Source organism: Herpailurus yagouaroundi, unplaced genomic scaffold, assembly GCF_014898765.1.
Source record: "Herpailurus yagouaroundi ecotype Mexico unplaced genomic scaffold, PumYag 222, whole genome shotgun sequence".
Taxonomy (NCBI): Eukaryota; Metazoa; Chordata; class Mammalia; order Carnivora; family Felidae; genus Herpailurus; species Herpailurus yagouaroundi.
In genome coordinates this window covers 12,456,008-12,478,971 of record NW_024412453.1, presented here as the reverse complement: position 1 = coordinate 12,478,971, position 22,964 = coordinate 12,456,008, and the positions used below count along the sequence as shown (strand labels likewise).

Below are 22,964 nucleotides of genomic sequence, written 5' to 3'. Positions count from 1 at the left end.
CATCTAAAAACAGTTGAGGGGCACCTGGGTGGCTCAGTCGGTAAGCATCTAACTCTCGGTTTCAGCTGAGGTCATGATCTCACGGTGTCATGAGTTCAAGCCCTGCATTGGGCTCTGTACTGACAGTGCAGACCCTGCTTGGGGTTCTCTCTCCTCTCCCTCTCTCTCTGCCCCTCTCCCACTCACGCTGTCTCTCTCTAAATAAATAATTTTTTTTTTTTTTATTTGAAAAAAGAACTGGGGCGCCTGGGTGGCTCAGTCGGTTGGGCGTCCAACTTCGGCTCAGGTCATGATCTCACGGTCCGTGAGTTCGAGCCCCGCATCGGGCTCTGGGCTGACAGCTCAGAGCCTGGAGCCTGTTTCGGATTCTGTGTCTCCCTCTCTCTCTGACCCTCACCTGCTCATGCTCTGTCTCTATCTGTCTCAAAAATAAATGTTAAAAAAAAAAAATTAAAAAGAAAAGAAAAAAGAACTAAACATAAAAACAAAACCAGTTGAGACTCAGAATAAAAGTCTGTGAAAAGAAGGGAGGCACAAGCCTGAATGGGAAACAGTTGTTTCCCAGCTGTGTGTCAGAAAACATTCAGGCACCAGAACCACTGAAAAACTAGTATACAGCCATATCCCCACCACTTAAATTCAGCACTGATTGACATCAGCTGTCTCTCTACTTTTTTATTCCACCCTGTACCACTCCTTAAGCCATAGTCATCATGGTGCTTCACCACTAAATTTTTCAGCCTGCATCTCTTGAGGACATCTGTGGTGACCACAGGGGCCATCGTCACACCTGGGAAAATTATCACCAGTTCCCTCATCTTATGTAATGCCCCAGTCCAGCAGTTGGCAAATGTTTTTCTGCACAAGGCCAGATGGTAAATAACTCGTTGAGACTCTGCGGGCCATGTGGTCTCTGTCACAACTAATCGACTGTGTTGCGGTGGCCACAGGCACTCCACAAACGAATGGATATCGCTGTGTTGCTGTCGTACCTTGCAGAACTAGGCAACGGGTCGGTGCTGTCCCCTGCGCCCTATTTTGCTGAGTCCTCTTTGCTGCCGTCGGTTTTCCTTTCTTGTCCCCAAAAAAAGTCTCTCATAGTTGGTTTTTTCAGAAGGTGAATTTTTTTTATTAATCTTTATTTAGTTTTCTTTTTTAATTTTTCTTTCTTTAATTTACATCCAAGTTAGTTACCATGTAGTGCAACAATGATTTCGGGAGTAGATTCCTTCATGCCCCTTAGCCATTTAGCCCTTACCCCCTCCCACAGCCCGTCCAGCAGCCCTCTCTTTGTTCTCCATTTTTAAGAGTCTCTTCTGTTTTGTCCCCCTTCCTGTTTTTATATTATTTTTGCTTCCCTTCCCTTATATTCATCTGTTTTGTATCTTAAAGCCCTCGTATGAGTGAAGTCATATGATATTTGTCTTTCTCTGACTAATTTCACTTAGCATAATAGCCTCCAGTTCCATCCACGTAGTTGCAAATGGCAAGATACCATTCTTTTTGATTGCCGAGTAATACTCCATCGTATAAATATACCACATCTTTTTTATCCATTCATCCATCGATGGACGTTTGGGCTCTTTCCATACTTTGGCTATTGTTGATAGTGCTGCTGTAAACATTGGGGTGCATGTGTCCCTTCGAAACAGCACACCTGAATCCCTTGAATAAATACCTAGTAGTCAGAAGGTGAATTTTTAACAGTCTTTGGCCTTAATCTCAAGCTTTTTAATCATTCTCTGTTTATTTTGTCCTGGTGATTTATAAAGAATTCCTTGTAATTGTCAACAAAAGAGTTATTTGGGAACATCACAACAACTTTGTGTGATTATTTTGCTCTAAAGATGTCTCCTACAATGAGTAATTGAGATGCCTGTTGTGTTCACAAGCAGCTGGGTCTTATTTCCTGTCAAAAAAATATTTGCTGCTACTTGGAAGTGAAAGGATGCCTTCTACAACCCATTCACATTGCGGACACATGTCTGATGGCCACAGTGCCTTGGAGCTCACCACTGTGCACAGGGGTTAAGATCACATAAATTGCAGCTTCGGGCTTCTGTTTGAAGATGGAAGTATTGCATTTTTTAAAAATTTATTTTGGGGCACCTGGGTGGCGCGGTCGGTTGAGCGTCCGACTTCAGCCAGGTCACGATCTCACGGTCCGTGAGTTCGAACCCCGCGTCGGGCTCTGGGCTGATGGCTCGGAGCCTGGAGCCTGTTTCCGATTCTGTGTCTCCCTCTCTCTCTGCCCCTCCCCCGTTCATGCTGTGTCTCTCTCTGTCCCAAAAATAAAATAAATGTTGAAAAAAAAAATTTTTTTTTAATAAAAATTTATTTTAACATTTATTTATTTTTGAGAGACAGAGACAGAGCATGAGCTGGGGAGGGGCAGAGAGAAAGGGAGGCACAGAACCTGAAGCAGACTCCAGGCTCCGAGCTGTCAGCACAAAGTCCAACATGGGGCTTGAACCCACGAACCGCGAGATCACGATGTGAACCGAAGTTGGACACTTAACCGACTGAACCAGTGAAGCGCCCAGAAGTATTGCATTTTTAGTATTTTGCAGTCCAGGGAGTCTTCCCCCACTTCCTGCCATTCTGACCTCAGGTGAGAGTAAGCCAGTTGGCCCGGCTGGGGGGCGGGGTGGGGGTAGGGGTCTAGGACCCATTTCACAGTCACTGACTCACAGAGGCCACCAGTGCAGTTCTACATTTTGTGTGCCACATCAAGATTCCCCTGAAGATACAGAAAAGACTCTGTTACAAGCCCTCTGTGCAATTTGGTTAATCCTATGTGTGGATTACTCTAAACCAGTTTGTTTTGTTTTGTTTTTAAGAAAAAGAGAAGATGGAATTCCAGATGTTTATGTACTGAATTTAGGTCATTTTTGTTTTTGTTTTTAATTTCTGGTAACTTCATTTCTAAAGATAGAACTGTGAGGGATGCCTCACTGGCTCACTCCTGTGAGGGGCACCTGGCAACTCTTAATCTCCGGGTCATGAGTTCTAGCCCCATGTTGGGGGCAGAGTTTATTTAAAAAAATAAAAATAGGGGCGCCTGGGTGGCGCAGTCGGTTAAGCGTCCGACTTCAGCCAGGTCACGATCTCACGTCAGTGAGTTTGAGCCCCGCGTCAGGCTCTGGGCTGATGGCTCAGAGCCTGGAGCCTGTTTCCGATTCTGTGTCTCCCTCTCTCTCTGCCCCTCCCCCAATCATGCTCTGTCTCTCTCTGTCCCAAAAAATAAATAAACGTTGAAAAAAAAAATTTTTTTTTAAATAAATAAATAAAAATAAAAATACCCATGTGAATGTACAATTCAGATTGACAGAAAATAACAAAATAACTTTTTTATTTTATTTTTTTGCATTTATTTATTTTTGATAGAGACAGAACACAAGTAGGGAAGGGGCAGAGAGAGGAGGCACAGAATCCAAAATGGGCTCCAGACTCTGAGCTGTCCGCACAGAGCCCGATGCGGGGCTCGAACTCACAAAGTACGAGATCATGACCTGAGCCAAAGTCAGAAGCTTAACCAACTGAGCCATCCAGGAGCCCCTAACAACATAACTTTTAAAACTTAATTGTGATTTGTCTTAACAGAGATGTCTTTTCATGTGACTTTCTAATTTCTTTTGAATTAGTGCACAGTTTGGATTTTAACCAGCATAAAATTATGCTGTCGTGACCACTGTTTATAGATAGGAGCTTTCCTTTTAGGAGAGACTAAAAAAATCTAGTGATCTTACTCTCATGGCTTTTGTTTTTGCTTTGGTTTTGTGTAGTTGTAACAAATCAATTCTCAACTTCCTCTTTGTGTTGTGTTATTTTGCGTTAAAATCAGCCACCTACATTCGTAAGTAGAGCGCAGGGTAACATTTGCAGGAAGTGCGCTAGTCCGTGTCCATTGGCTTGGAAAAATCACCACTTAAGGCTGGAAAAGCGAGTCATTGCCCAGGACTTAGAATGAGTCCACTCGTGTTTCCAAAAACAAGACCTATTTATTTTTCTGCATGTAAACAAGCATAGAAATTGCAGAGAGGACTAGCCAGAACAGCACACACCGGCTGTTTATGTATTACTTGTGTGTTTTAGGTAAAAATAAGTAAACGTTAACAGGTCTTTTCTGGTGAAAAGCTGATGTACTTGGACTCGTCTACAGACCTAGAGCCTGAATTGGTTTGTATGAACGTAAGGATTGTGTCCCTCCAGGTTTCGTCTCCTGATCACTTTACCGCTCACGACTTTTTATTTTTCTTCTTGAAATGTAGAAAATCACCAAGGAAATGGACGGCTTTCTCCAAAACCTGAGGCGGAAGATCAAGATTGGAGTGGTGGGCGGGTCCGACTTTGAGAAAGTGCAGGAGCAGCTGGGAAGTGACGGTAACGTCAACATTGCTGATTGCATTCGGTAGAAGATTAACTTCTTAGGAGGCAGTTAGGGCCTGTCGCTGTTAAGTGTCACCGGCCCGAGGCCTCCTCCCCACATGCTTCCTTGTTGGGGGGGATCATTCTCTCTGCTTTCTCTTTCCTGTTTTTAATCCCATAAGTAAATTTCTGGAGTCGGTGGTGGACCTCTTGGTACTCAGACACGTGGGGCGTTTCCCCAGAACTTCCATTGTCTGTGTCATTGCCAGAATGCTTATGTTGTCCCCGTCCACTCTCCCAGCTCCGCTCAGACCCTGTCTCCTGACCGTCCTTCTCACCCGGGTGTTGAGGTGCCCTCTGGGGGGGGGGCCGTCCGTTGCCCTAACACGGTGTTTCCCAGAGTTCCCTATTCATGAGTCACCCAGGCTGCTCCCCTTCTTTTGAACCAGACTCTCCAGCACAGGACCCCAGGAAGCCGGGCATACTTATTGGCCCCTTCACTGGAGACTCTGAGGTCCGTGGGGCCTGGGAATCGTATTTCAGCTGCTCCCCCCGGATGGCCTAATGCACAACCCTCCTAGTGCCACACTCCATGCTTGTTGGAAACTGGCCGCTTGTCTGTTTTTCTTGAAGACTAGGACTGTGGATTATTCATCTTGCAGCCCGTGTCTCTAGGGTGCCTGGCCTGTAAGAAATAGAGGATGGAGAGCTAGATGAATCGATCGTCTTTTGGACACTGTTGACATCTGGGCCAGGTCCTTCTCTCTTGTCGAGTGCTGTCCTGTGCATTGTAGGGTGTTCAGCAGCATCTGGGCCTCCACCTGCTTAATGCCAGTACCCCCTCCACCCCCAGTGTGACAACCAGAAATGTCTCCAGACATTGCCAAATGTCGTCAAGGGGGCAAAATCACCCCCAGTTGAGAACGAGCATTTTGGCTGTAATATCTTGCAGTCAACATCTGTGTAAGCTATATTTACAGGCTCAGTCACTGTAAGTATAATCTGTGCGTTCTCTTTAAAACCCTGTTCTGCTTATACTTAATTTTTCCTGTAGGTGCCTTACTTAGAAAGCCTGTAAACAATTTAACAGGGGCACATTAATCCCCAGAAATCCTGTTACCTGGCCCTAGATGGCCCTTTCTGCCTCTGGCCAGATTTTAAACCACATGCTGGAAGAGGTTTTGTGTCAGGGTAGGGCCCTGTCTATATATTTCAAAGACTGTAAGTCAAAGCATCAGAATCAAAACATCCACAAGCTGGAGAAAGTTGACGGTCCAGCTGTGTCAGAATCACTGGGGAACTTGTTAAAATACAGATGTGAGGGCCCCACCCAACTCATGGTACGTAGGAATCCGCACTTTAACAAGCACCTGAAGTTTGAGGGCCCATTTGGATTTGCACGAGTGGTCTCCAAATCTGACTGCTTGTAAGAATCACCCAAAGACCTTTTTTTAAAAAACAATCTGATTTTAGCCTCGCCCCTGCATATTCGTAATCAGAAAGCCTGAGAACGGGGGCACCTGGGTGGCTCAGTCAGTTGAGTGCCCAACTCTTGATTTCGGCTTAGCTAATCCTGTCATGGGATCTTCGTAGGATCAAGCTCCGCTGTCAGCATAGAGCCTGGTTGGGACTGATTCTCTTTGTCCCTCTCTCTCTGCCTAGCGTGTGCATGTACTCTCTCTCTCTTTCTTTCTCTCTCTTTCTCAAGTAAACTGTCAATAAATAAATGTGAGCAGATCCTGGGAATCTGCGCATTTCCATTGCCACCCCAGTGATGCGGACCCACAGTGTGGCTTGAGGGCTGTCACGGACGCCCATCTTCCCGTGTACATAAGAGGGGGCTGAAGGCAGAGGTGTAAGAGGGCCCACCACATGTCCAGTCTCTAGCCTGGCCACCGTCTTTTGCGTTTGTAATTGAGAGTCTTCTAAAAAAAAAAAAAGAAAAACTTGAGGAGCTCTTTCCCCACTCGCCCAATCTGTGACGAGGAGGTATTCTTTTACAGTCCTTACTAGAGTTCAGCAATCTTATTGGTGATGCGTGTTAATCAAGAAATAGAGGAGTGCCTGGCTGGCTCAGTCAGTTAAGCGTGCGATCTTGATCTCAGCTCAGGTCTTGGTCTCAGGGTTGTGAGTTCAAGTCCCATGTTGGGCTCCACGCTGGCCATGAACCCTACTTTAAGTAAAAAAAAAAAAAAAAGTGGGAGTGGCTCAGTCAGTTGAGCGTCCGACTCTTAGCTTCAGCTCAGGTCATGATCTCACCGTTGGTGAGTTTGAGCCCATCTTCGGGCTCTGTACCGACGGCATGGAGCCTGCTTGGGATTCTCTCTCTGCCCCTCCCCTGCTCATTCGAGTGCTCTCTCTCAATAAATAAACAAACATTAAAAAAAAAAAAGAAATAGAAACACAGCCTTCAGTTCATCACGTGCTGTTTTCTTTTGTTTCGGTTGCAGTGGTTGAAAAATATGATTATGTGTTTCCAGAAAATGGCCTGGTAGCATACAAAGATGGGAAACTCTTGTGTAAACAGGTACGTTCTTGAAAATGCAAACAACTACATGCTACTGTTAAAATGTTTTCTAAAAGGATATTTGATGTTGAGTGCTTCTGGGGAGATGTACCTGGGAGGTGAGGCACAGGGAAGGAATGAATCTCCACCCCGTGTTTTTTGTATCTTGCATGTTGAACCACGCGACTCGCGTATTCCAAACGGTTAACTGAATTTTCGTAATTGTTTTTTTAAGGATAGCTAATCGAATATTTTCATTAGTGATAGCACAGAGTAAGGCAGGCTCCCTTGCTACAGGCATTTTGGGAGGCACCGTGTAGCTCTTTGTAATAAGATCGTCTGTTCAGACATAAGAGAAGGCCAGAGTGGAGCAACAGTATTCTCTGTCAGCGTCTGTAGATATTCTAATTGGATAAAAGCAGCAGTAGTGTACTCTTTGGGCCTTCCATGAAGCATTTGAAAGGTAATGAGTACAAAAATCTTGAGTAACGAGACAGAACCTGCTTCAATTAAAGCCCCTCGGGGTTTGCTTATACGGGAAAGAAGGAAAAAGGCAGCGTGGGCGTGTCACCCTGGCCGCCACACCAGCCTTGTGACCCTCAAGCGGTAGTGGCTGAAGACCCGGGTTCGCGAGAAAGTTATTTTGAAAATGGCCTGTCTCTGAATCAAGTAACCCGTATTTCCTTTGTCTAGAACATTCAGGGTCACCTGGGGGAGGCCCTGATCCAAGATTTAATCAACTACTGCCTGAGCTACATTGCGAAAATTAAGCTCCCGCGAAAGAGGTGGGTTTGCTCTCAGCAGCCAGGCTGAACTAGTGCCCTTTGGGGCCATGGTGCCAAGTCAGTCCCCGGCCCTGTGCTTGGGAAGGAACTGCTGGAGACCTTCCGGCGGAAGTGAGGACGCCAACGATGGCATCTGCACCTGGTGGAAATCTGACACCAGGTGCTTTCCGAGGCTGCGGGGGGAAGGCCTGTGAAACAGCTCCCAGAGGCGCGAGTCACCTGGGGGCCCAGCCAGACCCCACACGCGGCCGTGTTTGCTCGGTCCACAGTGTGAAATAAAATCTGAATCAGTTGCTGTCATTTGGACGCCTGAGCTCACATGCTAAAGTGCCTGCACTTCCGGCTCCTGTGGTGTCTGGGGCCCGCTCCTGCCCGGCGGGAGCCGGCTGAGCCACACTCCCCCCACCCGCATCCTCAGGCTTTCCCACACCCCTTCCCTCCTTGTTCTGACCTCGGCAAGCATCTGATTTGGGGACTTACCTCTCACCCTGGATACTGTGCTCACCTCCATTCCCATTTTTAAATAATACCAACAGTAATGTTACATGCCCGCAGTTAAAACACTGGCAGAAAATGAACCCATAGGCTAACAGTGGCTGTTTCTTGGTGATGTTATGGGTGTTTTCTTAGAAATATGTTCATTTTCTTTTCAGTTTTCTGCCCTTAATATGTAACACCTTGATGATGAGGGGGAGAAACGTTTTTTAAACGGCAGCTGAATTTCAGGGCATGTGCTTTGGGAACTGCTCAAAACCACCAGAATCCATGAAGCCAGTGCCCCTGCCCAGCACCTCCACTCGGGGCAAGGGCCTTCCCTTTTCACATCTCCCAGAAGGGGCTACGGACGAGACAGGCTGGGCCCAGGGTAGTCCTGGCCACAGCTGGGTAATGGCACGTGGGACTTCCTTTTCCTGTTCTGTATGCTTTTATGTATCATGGCAATTCTCCATAGTAGAAAGTGGAAGTATAACGTATCCCAGGTCAACTCAGGCTTTCCTTTGGGTTAAGCATTAAGAGAGGCTTAAAAAAGAAGAAAAGATAAGGCATAATCCTGTCCTCGGAGGGGTTGTCATCCCACTGAGGGAGACCCACGTGCACAGCTGCCATTCCACTGACGCAGGAGGTGCCCCCTCGATTGGGGAGCAGGCGTGAGACCACGTCGATCAGCATTTGCCCACCCCTCCCATCAGCGCTGCTGTATGCCCCATGTGGGTCACGTGGGTGCAGTAAGACTGTACAGGAGTCCAGATCTTCAGGGAGGAATCGAACACCAGAAAATGTGCCGTAATCCTGGCTTTTGAGAACAGAAGCCTTTCTCAAATGCATCAGCCTCCCTTCCGTGGGAATGAGAGGGATACTGTGTCCTTGAGTTGGGGAAAACTCATTGAGCTCTTTGACATTTAGGACCCACAGCTCTAGGGTCACCCCTGGGAACGATCACCAGGGTACATGTAGCAGGTACAGGCACAAGGCTGGTCTGTACCAGCTCCAGGATGTGTGGCAGGGGAGGGGCGGGAGGGCTGCTGGAGGAAGCATCTTAGATGCACGTGTGTGGTTATGTCATTTGCCTCCTGTGCAGTTTGAGCACAGCCAGGGAAGGGATGCAGTGATGAGATTTTGCCACATTGACTTTATGCGATGAGTATTCATTGCTTCCCAGCTTACAAAACCTGGGCCATCTGATTTTCTCAGGACCCCTTAGAGGTACCCACAAGGACTGCCTCAGCCCCTTTGTGAGGCTCTGAGAGGCACCCTGAGTCACATAGGGTCTCAGGAGGCAGCACTGGCCTTGAAACAGCCCTCTGCTCAACACTGGGCATGTGTCCCCGGGATTTACAGGTGGCTGGTTCCTCGAGATCAGGGCTGTGCACAGAAAATGGAAAGGGTCCGGGGAGAAGGTGTCAGAGGTTCACAGGCGTCCATGTTTAGAACTGGAAGTCATTTCAGAGTGCACAGTTTGTCACAGAACACTTAAATTCCATCCTAAGAATATAAAAGCTCATGGGTATTTGATTTTCTAAGAAACTATCTTGAGATGGAAATTGGAAACATGGTGGGGGGAAAATGGGGTTTTTTAAACATCTTTATTCAAAGTAACTAAAGTTACTAAACAACCATTTAATAGCGGTTGGCCACGGGTGACCCATGTTTCCTTAGCGATCACTGAGGCTCACTGGGCAGTTCTCAGAACATTTTCCCATAGGTTTGCTTGGTCAGATCAGTGGGTTCAACGGGTCGGTAGCAAAGGTATCTGATACATGAATTTCCAGACTCCTTGGGGGACTTGAGAGATGGTAATCATTTTCATAGCTCTTTATTAACGGTGAAATTCACTGTCCAGCAGAAATCACATGAGTCACATGTGCAATTTTAAGTTTTCTGTAGCCACTTTAAAAAAAAAACAAAGGAACAAGTGAAATTAATTTTAATCATGTTTTACTTAACTCAGTATATCTAGAACATAGTCATTTTAACATATACTCAGGATAAAATATTTCCAACGATGGTGACATTCTCCATCTTTGAAATCTAATCTCAGCTGGGATTGGCCACACCTCTGGGCTTGGTGGTCCTGCCATGTGGCTAAGCACAGCCTGTGAAATGTTGATCACACCAGCCTCTGCCTTCTAGAATTCCTCACCCGTTCATCCATCTGTAACATTGCCCAAGTATAAATTATGTCTGGCCCTGTCTTCTCTAGAGGCACTTTCATTGAGTTCCGAAATGGGATGTTAAACGTGTCCCCCATTGGAAGAAGCTGCAGCCAAGAAGAACGCATGGAGTTTCACGAACTCGATAAGGTGAGTCCCCCTGACCCCGCCTGGACTGATGGGCAGCCACATGGCCAGCGGCTAAAGGGTGCCTTCTAAACTGCACTACGATAATCGGTATCTCTGTTTTTCTCAGAAAGAAAACATAAGACAGAAGTTCGTAGCAGATCTGCGGAAGGAGTTTGCAGGAAAAGGCATCACGTTCTCCATAGGTATCGTGCATGGGGACGGGCCTCAGGAGCGGGTAATGTTTCCCATGGGATTGCTGTGGGCCAGCGTGCTCTTAGAATTAGACTGTGCCCAGTTTGAAGGCAGGTGGGAGGATTTCGGGAGCCGTCCTTCCACAAGGAGAAAACCGCTGCTGTGTGATCAGCCCTCACGGCGGCTTGCCCAGGCTGCTGGGTTTGGTTATGAATTCTCACCCGGCCGGACCCTTCCCCTTGGCCCGAAATAGTGCGAGGCTGGGAAGATTCTGGAATATAGTAATATTTGATTATCAGGGAACCTTGGCGATCAGTAGGGTTGGTTTTACAAATCAAGAAACCCAGGACCTGGAAGGAATCGGGACTTGTCTGAGCTCACACAGGTTTTATCTACACGGGCAAACTGGCGTGCGAGCGTTTCTGGTGTCTGATACAGAGTTCTACCTGTGGCGCTGGTGTCTTCGCCTTGGTTTTTGGTAGGATACGCCCGTCAGGGGCTCTAAGGAAACGATTTGCTGGCACTCGTGAGTCATTACTTAAAGCCCCCTCATTTTACCACCTCTTGTAGGGGTACAGCTTTTGGAAAACTGGAATTGCAAAGGGATTATGTCTGATAGATGAAGGGGTAGGTGTTTTAAATATCCTCGAGGTGTGAGCTGTTCGTCTCCCTGACAAAGGTCTGACGGGGCTTTCGTTGCCCTCAACACTGCCTGCAATCCCCTTCCACGTGCTTTTCCTTTCTCCTGCAAGATGATCTACACGCCGTCTGCTTCTGGGCACTGTCCACCGAGAACGAGCAACCGTTAAAGCTCGAGGCGGGCCCAGCTGAATGCAGCTGTTACCAGTTCTTTCGCCAGCTTGCTTCATTCAGACCCACACGCTTGGCGAAGCACTTGAACACAGATGCGTGCCTCGTTCTGAGCTGGCAGTTTGTCTCGCTTGTAGTTTTAGGTGAAAGCACGTTGGGAAAACAACATGTCGCATGATCTAGAACCTGTCCCTAAGTAGCAAACAAGGGTCGTAAAAATCAACCTTGGCCGTCCAGTTGCTGCTGAGTAAACAGCACGTTCTTTTCAGGGCCGGGCCCTTAGCCTCCTTTCTACCTTTAGCTTTTGTGTTTCTGGCCCTACAGGAGGCCAGATCAGCATTGACGTCTTTCCTGATGGATGGGACAAGAGGTACTGCCTGGGACATGTGGAAAAAGACAGCTATAAGACCATCTATTTCTTCGGAGACAAAACCATGCCGGTAAGTACCAAAGTGTTTTTTGGAGTTCGACTGTTCGGTTTTGGCTGGAAAAGGGGAAATGCACAAACAGGCTATTTTCTCTCCTCCGCCTTCCGCGCTGACCCAGCTCACACTCGGTGACGACTTCTGTCCTATGTGAGAGGTGTGATTAACCGCCCTCCCCTTTGTGCTCGGACACGGGATGCCTCAATGGAGGCAGAAATTGAGTGGTTTGAGTTCAGTACTGCTCGTTTCACATGCCTTCCAGAACACCTGCCCCGGAGCCGCTGTCCAATCCTTTGTGCATTTCAAAGCCCTGGGTTTTGTCATTTTTCCACTGCATTTTCCTGCCAGGGACATGCGTTATGAGTTGGGGGCAGGAATCCTAAATGGTAGGAAGACAGGGACTGTCATGCATCTGAAATTCAAGAAATAGCACCAGGGATGGTTTAGAGCTGGGCATCACAGGGGTTTCGGTGAGCCACCCCAGGCTCTGGGAAATCCTGGGTCCGGACTGAATCTAAATCAGGACCAAGAGCAGTCAGAGGCCACCACCAGCAGGAGCAGCACGGAGGAGGGTTTCCCCAGAGCCACCGTGGCAGCAGGACAGGTAGGCCTCAAGGAGGTCAGAGAGGTGTAGAGGCCCAAGAGAAGGCTCAGCACCGGCTGTTCACTCCCCAGCCCCCTCTATGGACGCCTCCCTTTCAACCCCTGTCTGCGTCCCTGTGCCGCCCGGTTATGGGGGTCCCCTTGCCTGATATCAGAGGTCCTGTTTCGGGCTCTTTGGCCATCCTGCACCCAGCCAGCGCCTCACAGATGCTGCATATGTGGAGGTCTTAATCCCTGTGGCCCCAGGTCCAGAACACCCGCTGCTCTGCTGAGGTTTTTCTGGGATGGACCTTCCTGCCTTTTCAGCAAGGCCCCCACATACAGTTTTCCAGCGTGATTCTGGGCAGCACAGTCTCGTGTCCATCTTTCTAAATGATAAAAGTGAGACTCAGAATGTCACACAGCTAATGACCGAGCCAGTGGCACCAGAACAAACCTCCTGCTTTTTAGGCCTGTGGGCTTTCCAGTCCAACGAGCTGCCCCTCCGTCAGGGTGCAGGTTGTACAAGATGCTCTCCTGGTCCCAAACCACGTGGTGCTGCTGGTCGGCAGCTGTGCCCTGTAGCCTGGTTCTTAGGGACAGAGAGGCGTGGCTCACAACTTTTCCTTTTGCTGACGTGCTTTGGATGCAGGCTTTGGAAAAAAGTCTCTGACTTCGATGTGTTCGGAAAAAGCAGGCTTGCGAAACTGCACGCAGGATCTCAGGGGGGACCGGGGGCCTCTGCAGCTGTGCAGCTCGGTGCCACTCCGTGCGGCCCAGAAAAAGAGCCGTTCGGACAGGTTCTTCTTAGCCCTGATGCTTGTGCTGTGGGAGTGGCCATCCAAGGCATCGGGACTTTGCTGAATGGAACCCAGGTCTTGAGATAACCGGGAACCCTTCATTTTCTGTTCTGTTGAGCTGCTGTGCTACCACGCCTCAGTTGTGCTTGCTTGATTTTTAATCTCATCTACTTTTTAAAGGTGGATACTATTTACAGAGGTTCCCCCCCCCCCCCCGGTTCTTTTTTAAATTTACACCCAAGTTATCATATAGTTCAAAAGTGATTTCAGGAGTAGATTCCTTAGTGCCCTTTACCCATTTAGCCCATCCCCCCTCCCACAGCCCCTCCAGCAACTGTTTCTCTTTATTTAAGAGGCTCTTATGTTTTGTCCCCTTCCCTGTTACATTATTTTTGCTTTTTTCCTTTTATGCTCATCTGTTTTGTATCTTAAATTCTTCATATGAGTGAAGTCATATATTTGTCTTTCTCTAATTTCGCTTAGCATAATACCCTCCAGTTCCATCCACATAGCGGCAAATGGCAAGATTTCATTCTTTTTGATTGCCGAGTAATACTCCATTTTATTTTATTTATTTTTATATATATGTGTATATATGTGTGTGTGTGTGTGTGTATATACACACACACACACACACACACACTACATCTTCTTTATTCATTCATCCATCGATGGACATTCGGGCTCTTCCCATATTTTGGCTATTGTTGAAAGTGCTGCTATAAACATGGGGGTGCATGTGCCCCTTTGAAACAGTACACCTGTATCCCTTGGATAAATACCTAGTAGCACAATTGCTGGGTCATAGGGTAGTTCTGTTTTTAATGTTTTCAGGAACCTCCACCCTGTTTTCCAGAGCGGCTGCACCAGTTTGCATTCCCACCAACAATGCAAAAGAGATCCTCTTTCTCTGAGTCCTCGCCAACATCTGTTGTTGCCTGAGTTGTTAATGTTAGCCATTCTGACAAGTGTGGGGTGGTATCTCATTGTGGTTTTTGATTTGTATTTCCTGGGTGATGAGTGATGTGGAGTATTTTTTCATGTGTCGGTTGGCCATCTGGATGTCTTCTTTGGAGAAGTGTCTATTCATGTCTTTTGCCCATTTCTTCACTGGATTATTTGTTTTTTGGGTGTTGAGTTTGATAAATTCTTTGTAGATTTTGAATACTAACCCTTTATCTGATATGTCGTTTGCAAATATCTTCTCCCATTCTGTCAGTTGCCTTTTAGTTTTGCTGATTGTTTCCTTTGCTGTGCAGCTTTTTATCTTGATGAAGTTCCAACAGTTCATTTTTGCTTTTGTTTCCCTTGCCTCTGGAGATGTGTTGAAGAAGAAGTTGCTGCGGCCAGGGTCAAAGAGGTTTTTGCCTGCTTCTCCTCAAGGATTTTGATGACTTCCTGTCTTGCATTTAGGTCTTTCATCCATTTTGAGTTTATTTCTGTGTCTGGTGTAAGAAAGTGGTCCAGGTTCATTCTTCTGCATGTCGCTGTCCAGTTTTCCCAGCACCACTTGCTGAAGAGACTGTCTTTATTCCGTTGGATATTCTTCCCAGCTTTGTCAAAGATGAGTTGGCCATAACGTTTGTGGGTCCATTTCTGGGTTCTCTATTCTGTTCCATTGATCTGAGCATCTGTTTTTGTGCCCTCGCTTCTTAATTAATATACCGTTATTGTAGAGCATTAGAAAAAGTGTGAGGGAACACCTGGGAAGCTCAGTGGGTTGAACCTGACCCTTGATTTAGGCTCGGGTTGTGATCTCACGGTTTGTGGGATCAAGCCCCTCATAGGGCTTCTCACTGACAGCAAGGAACCTGTTTAGGATTCTCTTTCTCCCTCTCTGTGCCCCTCCCCTCCTTGCTCATGTGCTGTTTCTCTCTCCCAAAATAAATGAATAAACTAGAAAAAGAAGAAAGAAAAGGGAGAGAGAGAGAGAGGAAGCGAGGGAGGAAGGAAGGAAGAAGGAAAGGTAGGTAGGTAGATTAGATAGATAGGGTGGGCGCCTGGGTGGCTCAGTCGGTTAACTGTCTGACTTGGGCACAGGTCATGAACTCGCGGTTTGTCTGTCTGAACCCCACGTCGGGCTCTGTGCTGACAGCTCAGAGGCTGGAGCCTGCTTCAGATTCTGTGTCTCCCTCTCTCTTTCTGCCCCTCCCACACTCATGTTCTCTCTCTCTCTCTCTCTCTCAAAAGTGAATGAATGTTAAAAAAAAAAAAAAGTAATAATTAGGGGTGTTTGGGTGGCTCAGGTCGCAGTCTGTGAGCTCGAGCCCCATGTGAGGCTCTGTGCTGACAGCTTAGAGCCTGCTTTGATTCTGTATCCCTCTCTCTCTCTCAAAAATAAAAAACATTAAAAAAAAAGTTTTCTTAAAATGAAGAAAAAGTCTGAGGAAGAGAATCTAAGTCACCTGTGACCACAGCCGACCCACCTTTCCTCTTTGCAAGAACATGATCCCAGAGCTGGAGTCTGCATGCTCCTGGTTCAATTTTCTGCTGCGTCCATGAATGTTCCTTGAAGTGGAGTTTTCAGGGGCTGTGTGACCTTCTACCAGGGAGACATAGTTCATTTGCCCTTTCCTCAGCACGGGCACTGGGGCCGTGGTGGCCGACGTAGCCATCGCCGTGGGGACGTTCTTGCTCCATTGTCTGGCCTCTGACGCAGTCAGTGGTTCCCTGGAAATGGGCATTAGCAGTTCGGCCATCTAAACCTTTCAACACAGCACATCAGCTCTTGCAACTTTAGGCAGAGAACAATCCAAATACTAGCTCTCAACTTCTCCTATTCTGTGTCTCGTGACAGACATTTGGAAAGGTGCTTTCTTTGCATCCAGGCAAATGTTTTTGCTGGCTTCTAGGGAAACGGCTTTTCACCGACAGCTGTGGGGTCAGGTGCTGTTCCCCTGCCAAGCCCCACAGGCTCAGAGGCCTGCCTAGCAGCCACGGCCATCTGATGGGACCTGGTGTCACATGAAGCCCCCCTCCCCACCTGCCCTGCTTGGAGCACCCCCAGAGAGCAGGGGAGGAAATGCGACATCGGCCTTTGCTTGTCCAAATCTTGACGGTCCTGGGGAGCCCTCCCTCCTACCCATCAGCCCCAAAAACCAGGGTCTATTAAAACTCCACTCCGAGGGCAGCCTGGCGTGCCATGGTCTGCTGCAGGGAACAGGATGGCCGGGGCCCCGAGAGACCTACCCCACAGCCCTCTGTGAGGCTTCCTCCGGGGGCTGTGCTGCGGAGCCCCGCCCAGCCTTTCCGAACTCCCAGGGAGACACCTCCTTCTGGCTTCTCACTTCCTGGCTTCGGGCACCTGGAGCACAAAAGCATTCTAACACTTGACGGCTTTATAGCTGGGCAGATCCACGCAGGTGATGGAGTCGTCTGTACCCTCCTGTACGTGGGAAGGGCAGACACACAGCGGCAGGATGGGGAAGAACCCTGCCCATCCGCAGGAGGGGACTGACCACAACTACACGGTGGTCCGTCCACACAGCAGAACGCCCAACAGCTGTGGAAACAGCGGATGTAGACCCATCACTGGGATTTTTTCTCAGCTGAGCCCAGTAAAGTATAAAACAGTGCAAGTAACCTGATGGTTTTGTCTCAAGGGGGTAATAATGTCTCCACACTTGCTTGTGAGTGCATCAAGGGAATGTCAAAAGACACCCAAAAATGCAGATTACGGACCTCCTGAGGGGTGGGAACAGGGATGAGAGAGATGTTACCACTGTGACAGTGAGCTGGTTTTAAATTTTGAACTACGTGAATGGGCTGTTGAAAAATAAAGCTTTAAAACACCAAACTGAGAAAAGGAAAAAAACAAATCTTTACTTTCTAAAGCACTTTCTCAGTGTCAGACGCTGAGCCGGGCACTTGGATGTTATCTCCTCCGGTCCCTGGGCAGTCTGGCAGGGACAGGCACAGGGTCAGCAGCCTAGTGGCTTCCAAAAGCCTCTCCCGTCACCCTCCCACATCGCCTCCAACATGCTATTAAATCGTGCAACACTCTATTTTCCACAGACGTTAAAAAGGAAAATGTGCCTCTAAGCTTAAAAGAAGCCCCCAGCAGTGCGGTGGGACGAGGCAGCGGGGCTCTGAAACCCAAAAGGCCCAAATCTGGCCCCTGCTGCCCGCACAGTGACCACACACGTCTCTGGGTGTCCATGAGCCACCGTGCCCATCAGCCCCATGGGATGCGGTTGCTCTGACGCAGTGAGAGGAAAGGGAGGTCCTCGAGGGGAGGGTGGCTACCCCAGGGCCGGCACAGGAAAGGCAGCCCAACTGAGTCTCTCCCAGCAGGGGAGGCAGCCAACCAAGCGCTCACCTGGCATGAGGTTGCTCGAAGAGATGGGGGCCTGCAGGGTGGGCGACGCCTGTGAACCAGCGAACCTCGAGTTCCCGATCATGCTTCAGACGGGATTGCCATGGCCGTGGCCTGGGCGTCCTCTCCATGCCTGGCATCTCCAATGCTCTCCAGATGCCAGAGGGCTGGTGAAGGCACAGGATGTGTCCTGTGCATAGACCTGCCCTACTGCTCTCGTGTTTCAGTGTGAGATCTGAGACCCAGGTCTCAGGCAGGCGTGGGTTAGCATGGGGAGGGGAGTCCCTCGCGCCCAGAGGGGCCCCAGGAAAACCGCTGCTCCCTGAAGTCTGATGAAGGAAGGTGGACCGGGTTATGGGTTCTCTACCGAGATACAGAGGTGGCACCAGCTTTCCTATGGGAGGACGGGAAGCAGGACATTGGGCGGGGGCACCACAACTGCAAGCATTTGTTGGGGTCCCTGCTCACCTGCCTGCCTTCTGGACACCAGAATCTGTGGTCCTATTGCCCCTGGGGACACAGCCCCTGGTTGGATGAGCCCTGAAGGAGCAGCAGCCCCTGCACTGGCTCTTCTGTTGAGGGGGACAAGGTTCCAGGCCCCTCAAGTGTGTCCCCCGATACAGTCACTGATGTCTGCAAAGGCCGAATCTCCCACATGCCCTTCTGTGCCCAGCCCTGTCACACAAGTCTCAGCCCCATTTTGTGGGTGAGGGGGTGGACCCGAAGACCCTGAGGGTCGCCCTGGGGGCATGGGCAGGACAGCGAGCCCACTTTCCCCTACACCCCAGGCTGTGGTTAGTCACCAGATTCTACCCCGCTGGATCACAACCTGGAAGTACATGGGAATCCCGTTTTCAAAACATCGTGACCACGGGGCCAGGCTTTTTTTCCCCCTCCTTTTAAGCATAACTGTTAACTCTTGTAGGGAACATGAGTACAGTTACCTAAGGGCGCATGTTTTTTCAAATATATCTGACCGCTGTGACTGTTTCTATCCCCTCTAATCATCACCCCATGAGAAAGCAGCCTCATACCGGTCACGTAGCGTGCACTCGCATCCGTCTGGCTTCCCGTGCTGTGGCCCAGTGGCCCTGGAGGCATTGATGAAGCTCCCGCAGCCACGGTCACCCCAGCCAAGGAGCGCTGCTGCCCCAGGTCTCTTAGAGCAGAGCCTTTGTCGCGTTGGCCTCTGTACCCATGAGACCTAGAAATCTGATCTGTGCTTGTTAAACTGATGTGCAGCAGGGTCCGGTCTGTCGCCGCCACTGATGGGCCTTCACAGCAGAGACCCCGGGGAGGTCCAGCCGACCCCGCCCCGCTTCCTACAGAGTTGGACCCATGGCCTTGGACGTTCTTGATCCATTCCCTTCTTCAGCTGCAACGTCAGGATAATCGGGGTTCACCACGACGGTCCACGGCATGTGCAGCAATGGGCCTGGGTGGCTTGGAGACCAGACTCGGACGGAACGGGACAGGCACTGCCTTCTGCTTTTCTGTATCATCCTCCAACCTTAGCCCTGGAGGGATTTAAATACTAATGGGCTGTTTGCACTCAGCTGTGGCCTCTCTTTCGGGCTGTCAGGTGACACTATCTTGTACCATCCCTTCCTGCTTTGTTCCTTTGTCTTCGTTCACAAACTGGTCTGGTGCTGGAGCCCCGGGAGAGGCTGGGCCTCCTCAGCAGGAACGTGGTGACCTGTAGTGCCAGTATGGATCCCCGCTTGGGGTTTCTACTCCTCTGGAGCCTATTTCTATTTAAGTTTTTCTGTTTACTTTGAGAAGAATGTGTCCATGGGGGAGAAGCAGAGAAGAATCCCAAGCGGCTCCACACTGGCACTGCAGAGCCAGATGTGGGGCTCGAACTCATGAATCATGAGATCGTGACCTGAGCTGAAGTTGGTCTCTAAACCCACTGAGCCACCCAGGTGCCCTGAGCCTGATCCTAGAAGAATTCTAGCAATTCTAGCACACTAGCTCAGCGTTTCACTTCTGCTTCTCCTGACCTCCCTCTGACGGGTTTGCAAGCTCTGTGCTACCCCCAGGGAGGACCCCCCCCCCCCACTCCCCCATACCTCGAGTCACAGAAGAGGCCGCCAGGTCCCCTGCAGGAGAGGAATTGAAGTCCGGAGCTTGGTGTTGGCGCATGGACGCTCCTGCCGGCTTCGCAGAGCCGAGGTAGCGGGGAGGGCCGGCGCCCTCCCGTGGTGTTGTGACTCTGGACCTGGTCCCATCGGGCTACTTACACAGCAGCAGGGCCCATCCTTCCACTCCACAGACCTCTCCCTCCCCCACCGGCAGGGCCCCTGGAGAGTCTCGCCAAATTAGCCATCTGTCAAGTGCACGTACTGCCCCGCGTGGATGTGGTCTCTGAGGAGGGACAGACGTGGCAGCAGCAAACCCTCCGGGCTCTAGCGGCCGCTCCCCCAGGCAGTGGCGTCCGCCCGCGAACCCTGGCTGTATGGCCTCCCGCCTGCTGTGCTTCCTCTTCCGCGCCCTCCTCTCCCATCCGTTCTCTGGCAGAATCTGGAAGGTGACCCGATCGTGTCCCCAGGTTGCCGCTTTCCGGGTGGCTTCACAGAAAATCCCGAGTTCTCACCTCCACCCCCGGGTGGGCCACAGGCCACGGAGCCGCCTTCCCAGACGTGGCTCGTCCCCTCCCTTCCTTCAGGCCGGTGCTCACGGGGGCCTCCCTTGTCACCCTGGTTCCCTTCCCCTCTCTTCTCTGCGCTACAGGCTCCGTCTCCTGTCCCCTCCCGGCCCCAGCTGCAAAGGCAACAGGTGTCGGTGCTCCTCGGGCTTGTTGGGCTCAAGTGTGAACAGGGACTCCTCTCACGTGAGTGAGCGACAAGAGCGCGAGTGTGTCCCAGATAGATACTTGGTTTTTCTGGATGGCGCCCCATCTGTATTTTGTCAGCTTCTTCATGCTGGTCTTTACCTACCGTGCTGGTCCTGAGGAGAACGGGACTGACTTTAATGCGAAGAATTCCACCAACCGGTCTCGCGTGGACTTGCTGGGGTAGCACATGCTGCTGTGAGGTCAGCCGTCTGAGTGATCCAGAGCCCCTTAACAGCACCCGGGCTTGCAAGGCGGGCGCAAGACCCCAGCAGGTCCCCCCGCCGGCACTGGGCAAGGACCGTCCCTAACGTGGCCCCGAGGCCTCCTCACGTGACGCTTCTGCCTGGCACACTTTGGGCCCCGGCCACGGCCCCTCCTGAAGCCTGGGGGACACGAGAGCAGGGGTGACCTCAGTGTCCGTCAGTCCTTTAAAGGGAGGTCGGATTTTCCTGTAGTCTTTATGAGAAAAAGCCATTTTTTCTCTCCACTTATTTTCATCAGATTATAAACTAACTGATTTTCCTAGGTTTTGTAGACTGTCCAATGTCGTGAGGAAAATGTAGGAACTTGCAGGAGAACAAAAGCAGGGGCTTTCCTGCAGCTCAGGGAGGGTGGGAGCGGCTGGACTACGAGCAGGGGGTGGGGGAGCAGTGGGGGGGGGGGGGCGACCCACAGCACGGGGCCCCCTAGCCTTGCCCTCAGCTCCTAGCGGCGCCCCAGGCGAAGCAACACGTGGACGCCTAGGGCCGCAGGAGCCCCAGGGTGGCTGCTGACCTGGTGACTGCCCCCACTCCCCACCATTCCAGCACACGGTGGGGTGGGGGGGGGGGGTGGCAGGGCCGGGCCACGCGGCACCCCCGGTCAGCAGTGCAGCCGGGATCTGCACCCGGGCCTGGCTCTCGCTCCAGCCACAGGCACCGTTGAAGCTTCAACGGATCGAAGTCCCATGAACCGAGTTCCCCTGTTGCCCCGGCCATGTGGCACCCAGTGCTCAGTTGTCACCTGTGGCTGCTGCAGGCTCGGAGACGGGCGTGTCCACGTGGCCCCAAGTTCTGAAGGCAGCACCGCTGTGGGCTGTGTGTCCTTGTGACCTGCGAGGACAGCTCAGGCACGGTCCGGGCAAAGGACGGCAGACGGCGTGCTGTCACTCGTGCTTGCTTTACAGAAAAATAAGCCTCACATCTGCCCCGAAGCGTCGCGATTCCTTTCAAAGGCATAATTACACGTTCCAAGCTAGACTGCAGTTCAAGAGGAGGTGACGAACCCCTTCTCAGCAGTCCCGGGAACCGGTGACTGCCGTGAAGGAGGCCCGTCCCCTGTTTCTCCCGCAGCCCACGCCCGGCGGTGCCCACATCTGCCTTCCTGTCTTTGCAGGGCGGGAACGACCACGAGATCTTCACTGACCCGAGGACTGTGGGCTACACGGTGACAGCGCCCGAGGACACCCGCAGGATCTGTGAAGAGCTGTTCTCCTAGCGCCCCTCCTCCGAGGGAGGGCAGGGGTCCTGCCGACAGGCCTCCCTCACATGCCGGGCTCCCCACACGGTCCGGCCTCGGGTACCCCCGGCCCTGGCGATGCCAGAAGCAGCCAGACTTGTCACAAACGGCCTGAAGGAACACCTCCAACCAGATTTCGCCCCCAACCCCGAGCCTCAGACCCTCCATACATGCGATCATGGTACTTACGGTTTTCTGGGGACACTTCCCCATCATCCTAGGAAGATACAAAGAACGAATGTGCCCGGCCCGTCCCTCTCGATGGTCTTGTGCAAAGCGTACCAGGCGTTAATGTCTGGACCCCCGGTGTCAGTACCGCGAGGGGGATTTGGTGGTGGGAAAGGACAGGATGTTTACAGCCGTCCCACCCCAGGACTGAAGTTTAAAATCACCTCCCGGAAGTGAAGCTCCTGCCCGAGGGTCACCTGGGGGTGGAGGGGCGGAGGGGGGAGGCATTGAACCCAGGGCTCCATGGTGGCCGCTAAGTGACCGCTGCCCCCAAGGGCCTCATACCTCAGCTGGCCTGGGGCACAGGGGAGCCTGGATTCACTACACTCGGGGGAGCCGCTGCTTCTCTGACTTGTCCAGTGCGAGGGGGATGGGAAAGCACAGGCGGTGCTGCCCCCATGTGCAGGCCCCGGGCTGGGCTGAGAGACACCAGCCCCTGGCATCCTACTTCTCCCTGCTGTGCCCGGCAGGCTCCCCAGGGGCCTTACTCACCTCGACTTTCTCAGGGATCACGGAAGAGCCCGGAGGGTTCCCGGAACGCGAGCGGCCTGCTTCTCCGCAGATCTCATGAACCTGCGTGCCCGCTCCGGCCTCCCCCACACAGTGACCTGAGGGGTGGGAACAGCCCGGTGGTTGGGCCCGTGACCCTCACCCCTGCTTCGGACTTCAAGTGGAAGGCAGCCCCAGGGCCCAGCGGAACAGGCCCTTCCAGGGAAACGGTTCACATGTCACCTTTTAGAACCTGGACGTGTCAGGACCCACAAACCCTCAGTCCACTCCAGTCCACGGCACGGCCTCTGCACAGGGCCCGCTGACCTGACTGGGCGTCTGCACACACCC

General features: G+C 51.0%; 2 protein-coding genes across 10 annotated transcripts in view; one reads left to right on the top strand and one right to left on the bottom strand.

The window, feature by feature from the left end:
- The window catches only part of PMM2 (phosphomannomutase 2), a 30,048-nt gene extending 7,917 nt beyond the window's left edge, over window positions 1–22,131 (top strand). Inside the window, exons 2-8 of one of the 2 annotated variants that reach the window (XM_040459072.1) lie at window positions 4,272–4,383; window positions 6,819–6,895; window positions 7,568–7,659; window positions 10,361–10,460; window positions 10,567–10,674; window positions 11,766–11,881; window positions 21,774–22,131. In XM_040459072.1, coding sequence (XP_040315006.1) covers window positions 4,272–4,383; window positions 6,819–6,895; window positions 7,568–7,659; window positions 10,361–10,460; window positions 10,567–10,674; window positions 11,766–11,881; window positions 21,774–21,828 — 660 coding nt within the window. In that variant the 3' untranslated portion in view covers window positions 21,829–22,131. The remainder of the gene's footprint in view (window positions 1–4,271; window positions 4,384–6,818; window positions 6,896–7,567; window positions 7,660–10,360; window positions 10,461–10,566; window positions 10,675–11,765; window positions 11,882–21,773) is intronic. The other variant, XM_040459071.1, reaches the window with a different exon arrangement.
- LOC121019553 (uncharacterized) lies at window positions 9,725–21,680 on the bottom strand. Of its 8 annotated transcripts, none has more exons than XM_040459070.1 (6): window positions 20,397–21,680; window positions 19,636–20,086; window positions 18,598–19,080; window positions 17,567–17,957; window positions 16,438–16,633; window positions 15,729–15,918 (listed from the first exon to the last, which is right to left on the bottom strand). In XM_040459070.1, the coding sequence occupies exons 3-6, from the start codon at window positions 18,662–18,664 to the stop codon at window positions 15,772–15,774; spliced, it is 801 nt and encodes a 266-aa protein (XP_040315004.1). In that variant the 5' UTR covers window positions 18,665–19,080; window positions 19,636–20,086; window positions 20,397–21,680; the 3' UTR covers window positions 15,729–15,771. The 8 variants fall into 8 exon arrangements, 3 of the variants coding, with proteins under 3 accessions (XP_040315004.1, XP_040315002.1, XP_040315001.1); XM_040459068.1 differs by having other exon boundaries at window positions 19,636–20,512; window positions 21,402–21,680; XM_040459067.1 differs by having other exon boundaries at window positions 19,636–21,680.
- Window positions 22,132–22,964: the final 833 nt, after the last annotated feature.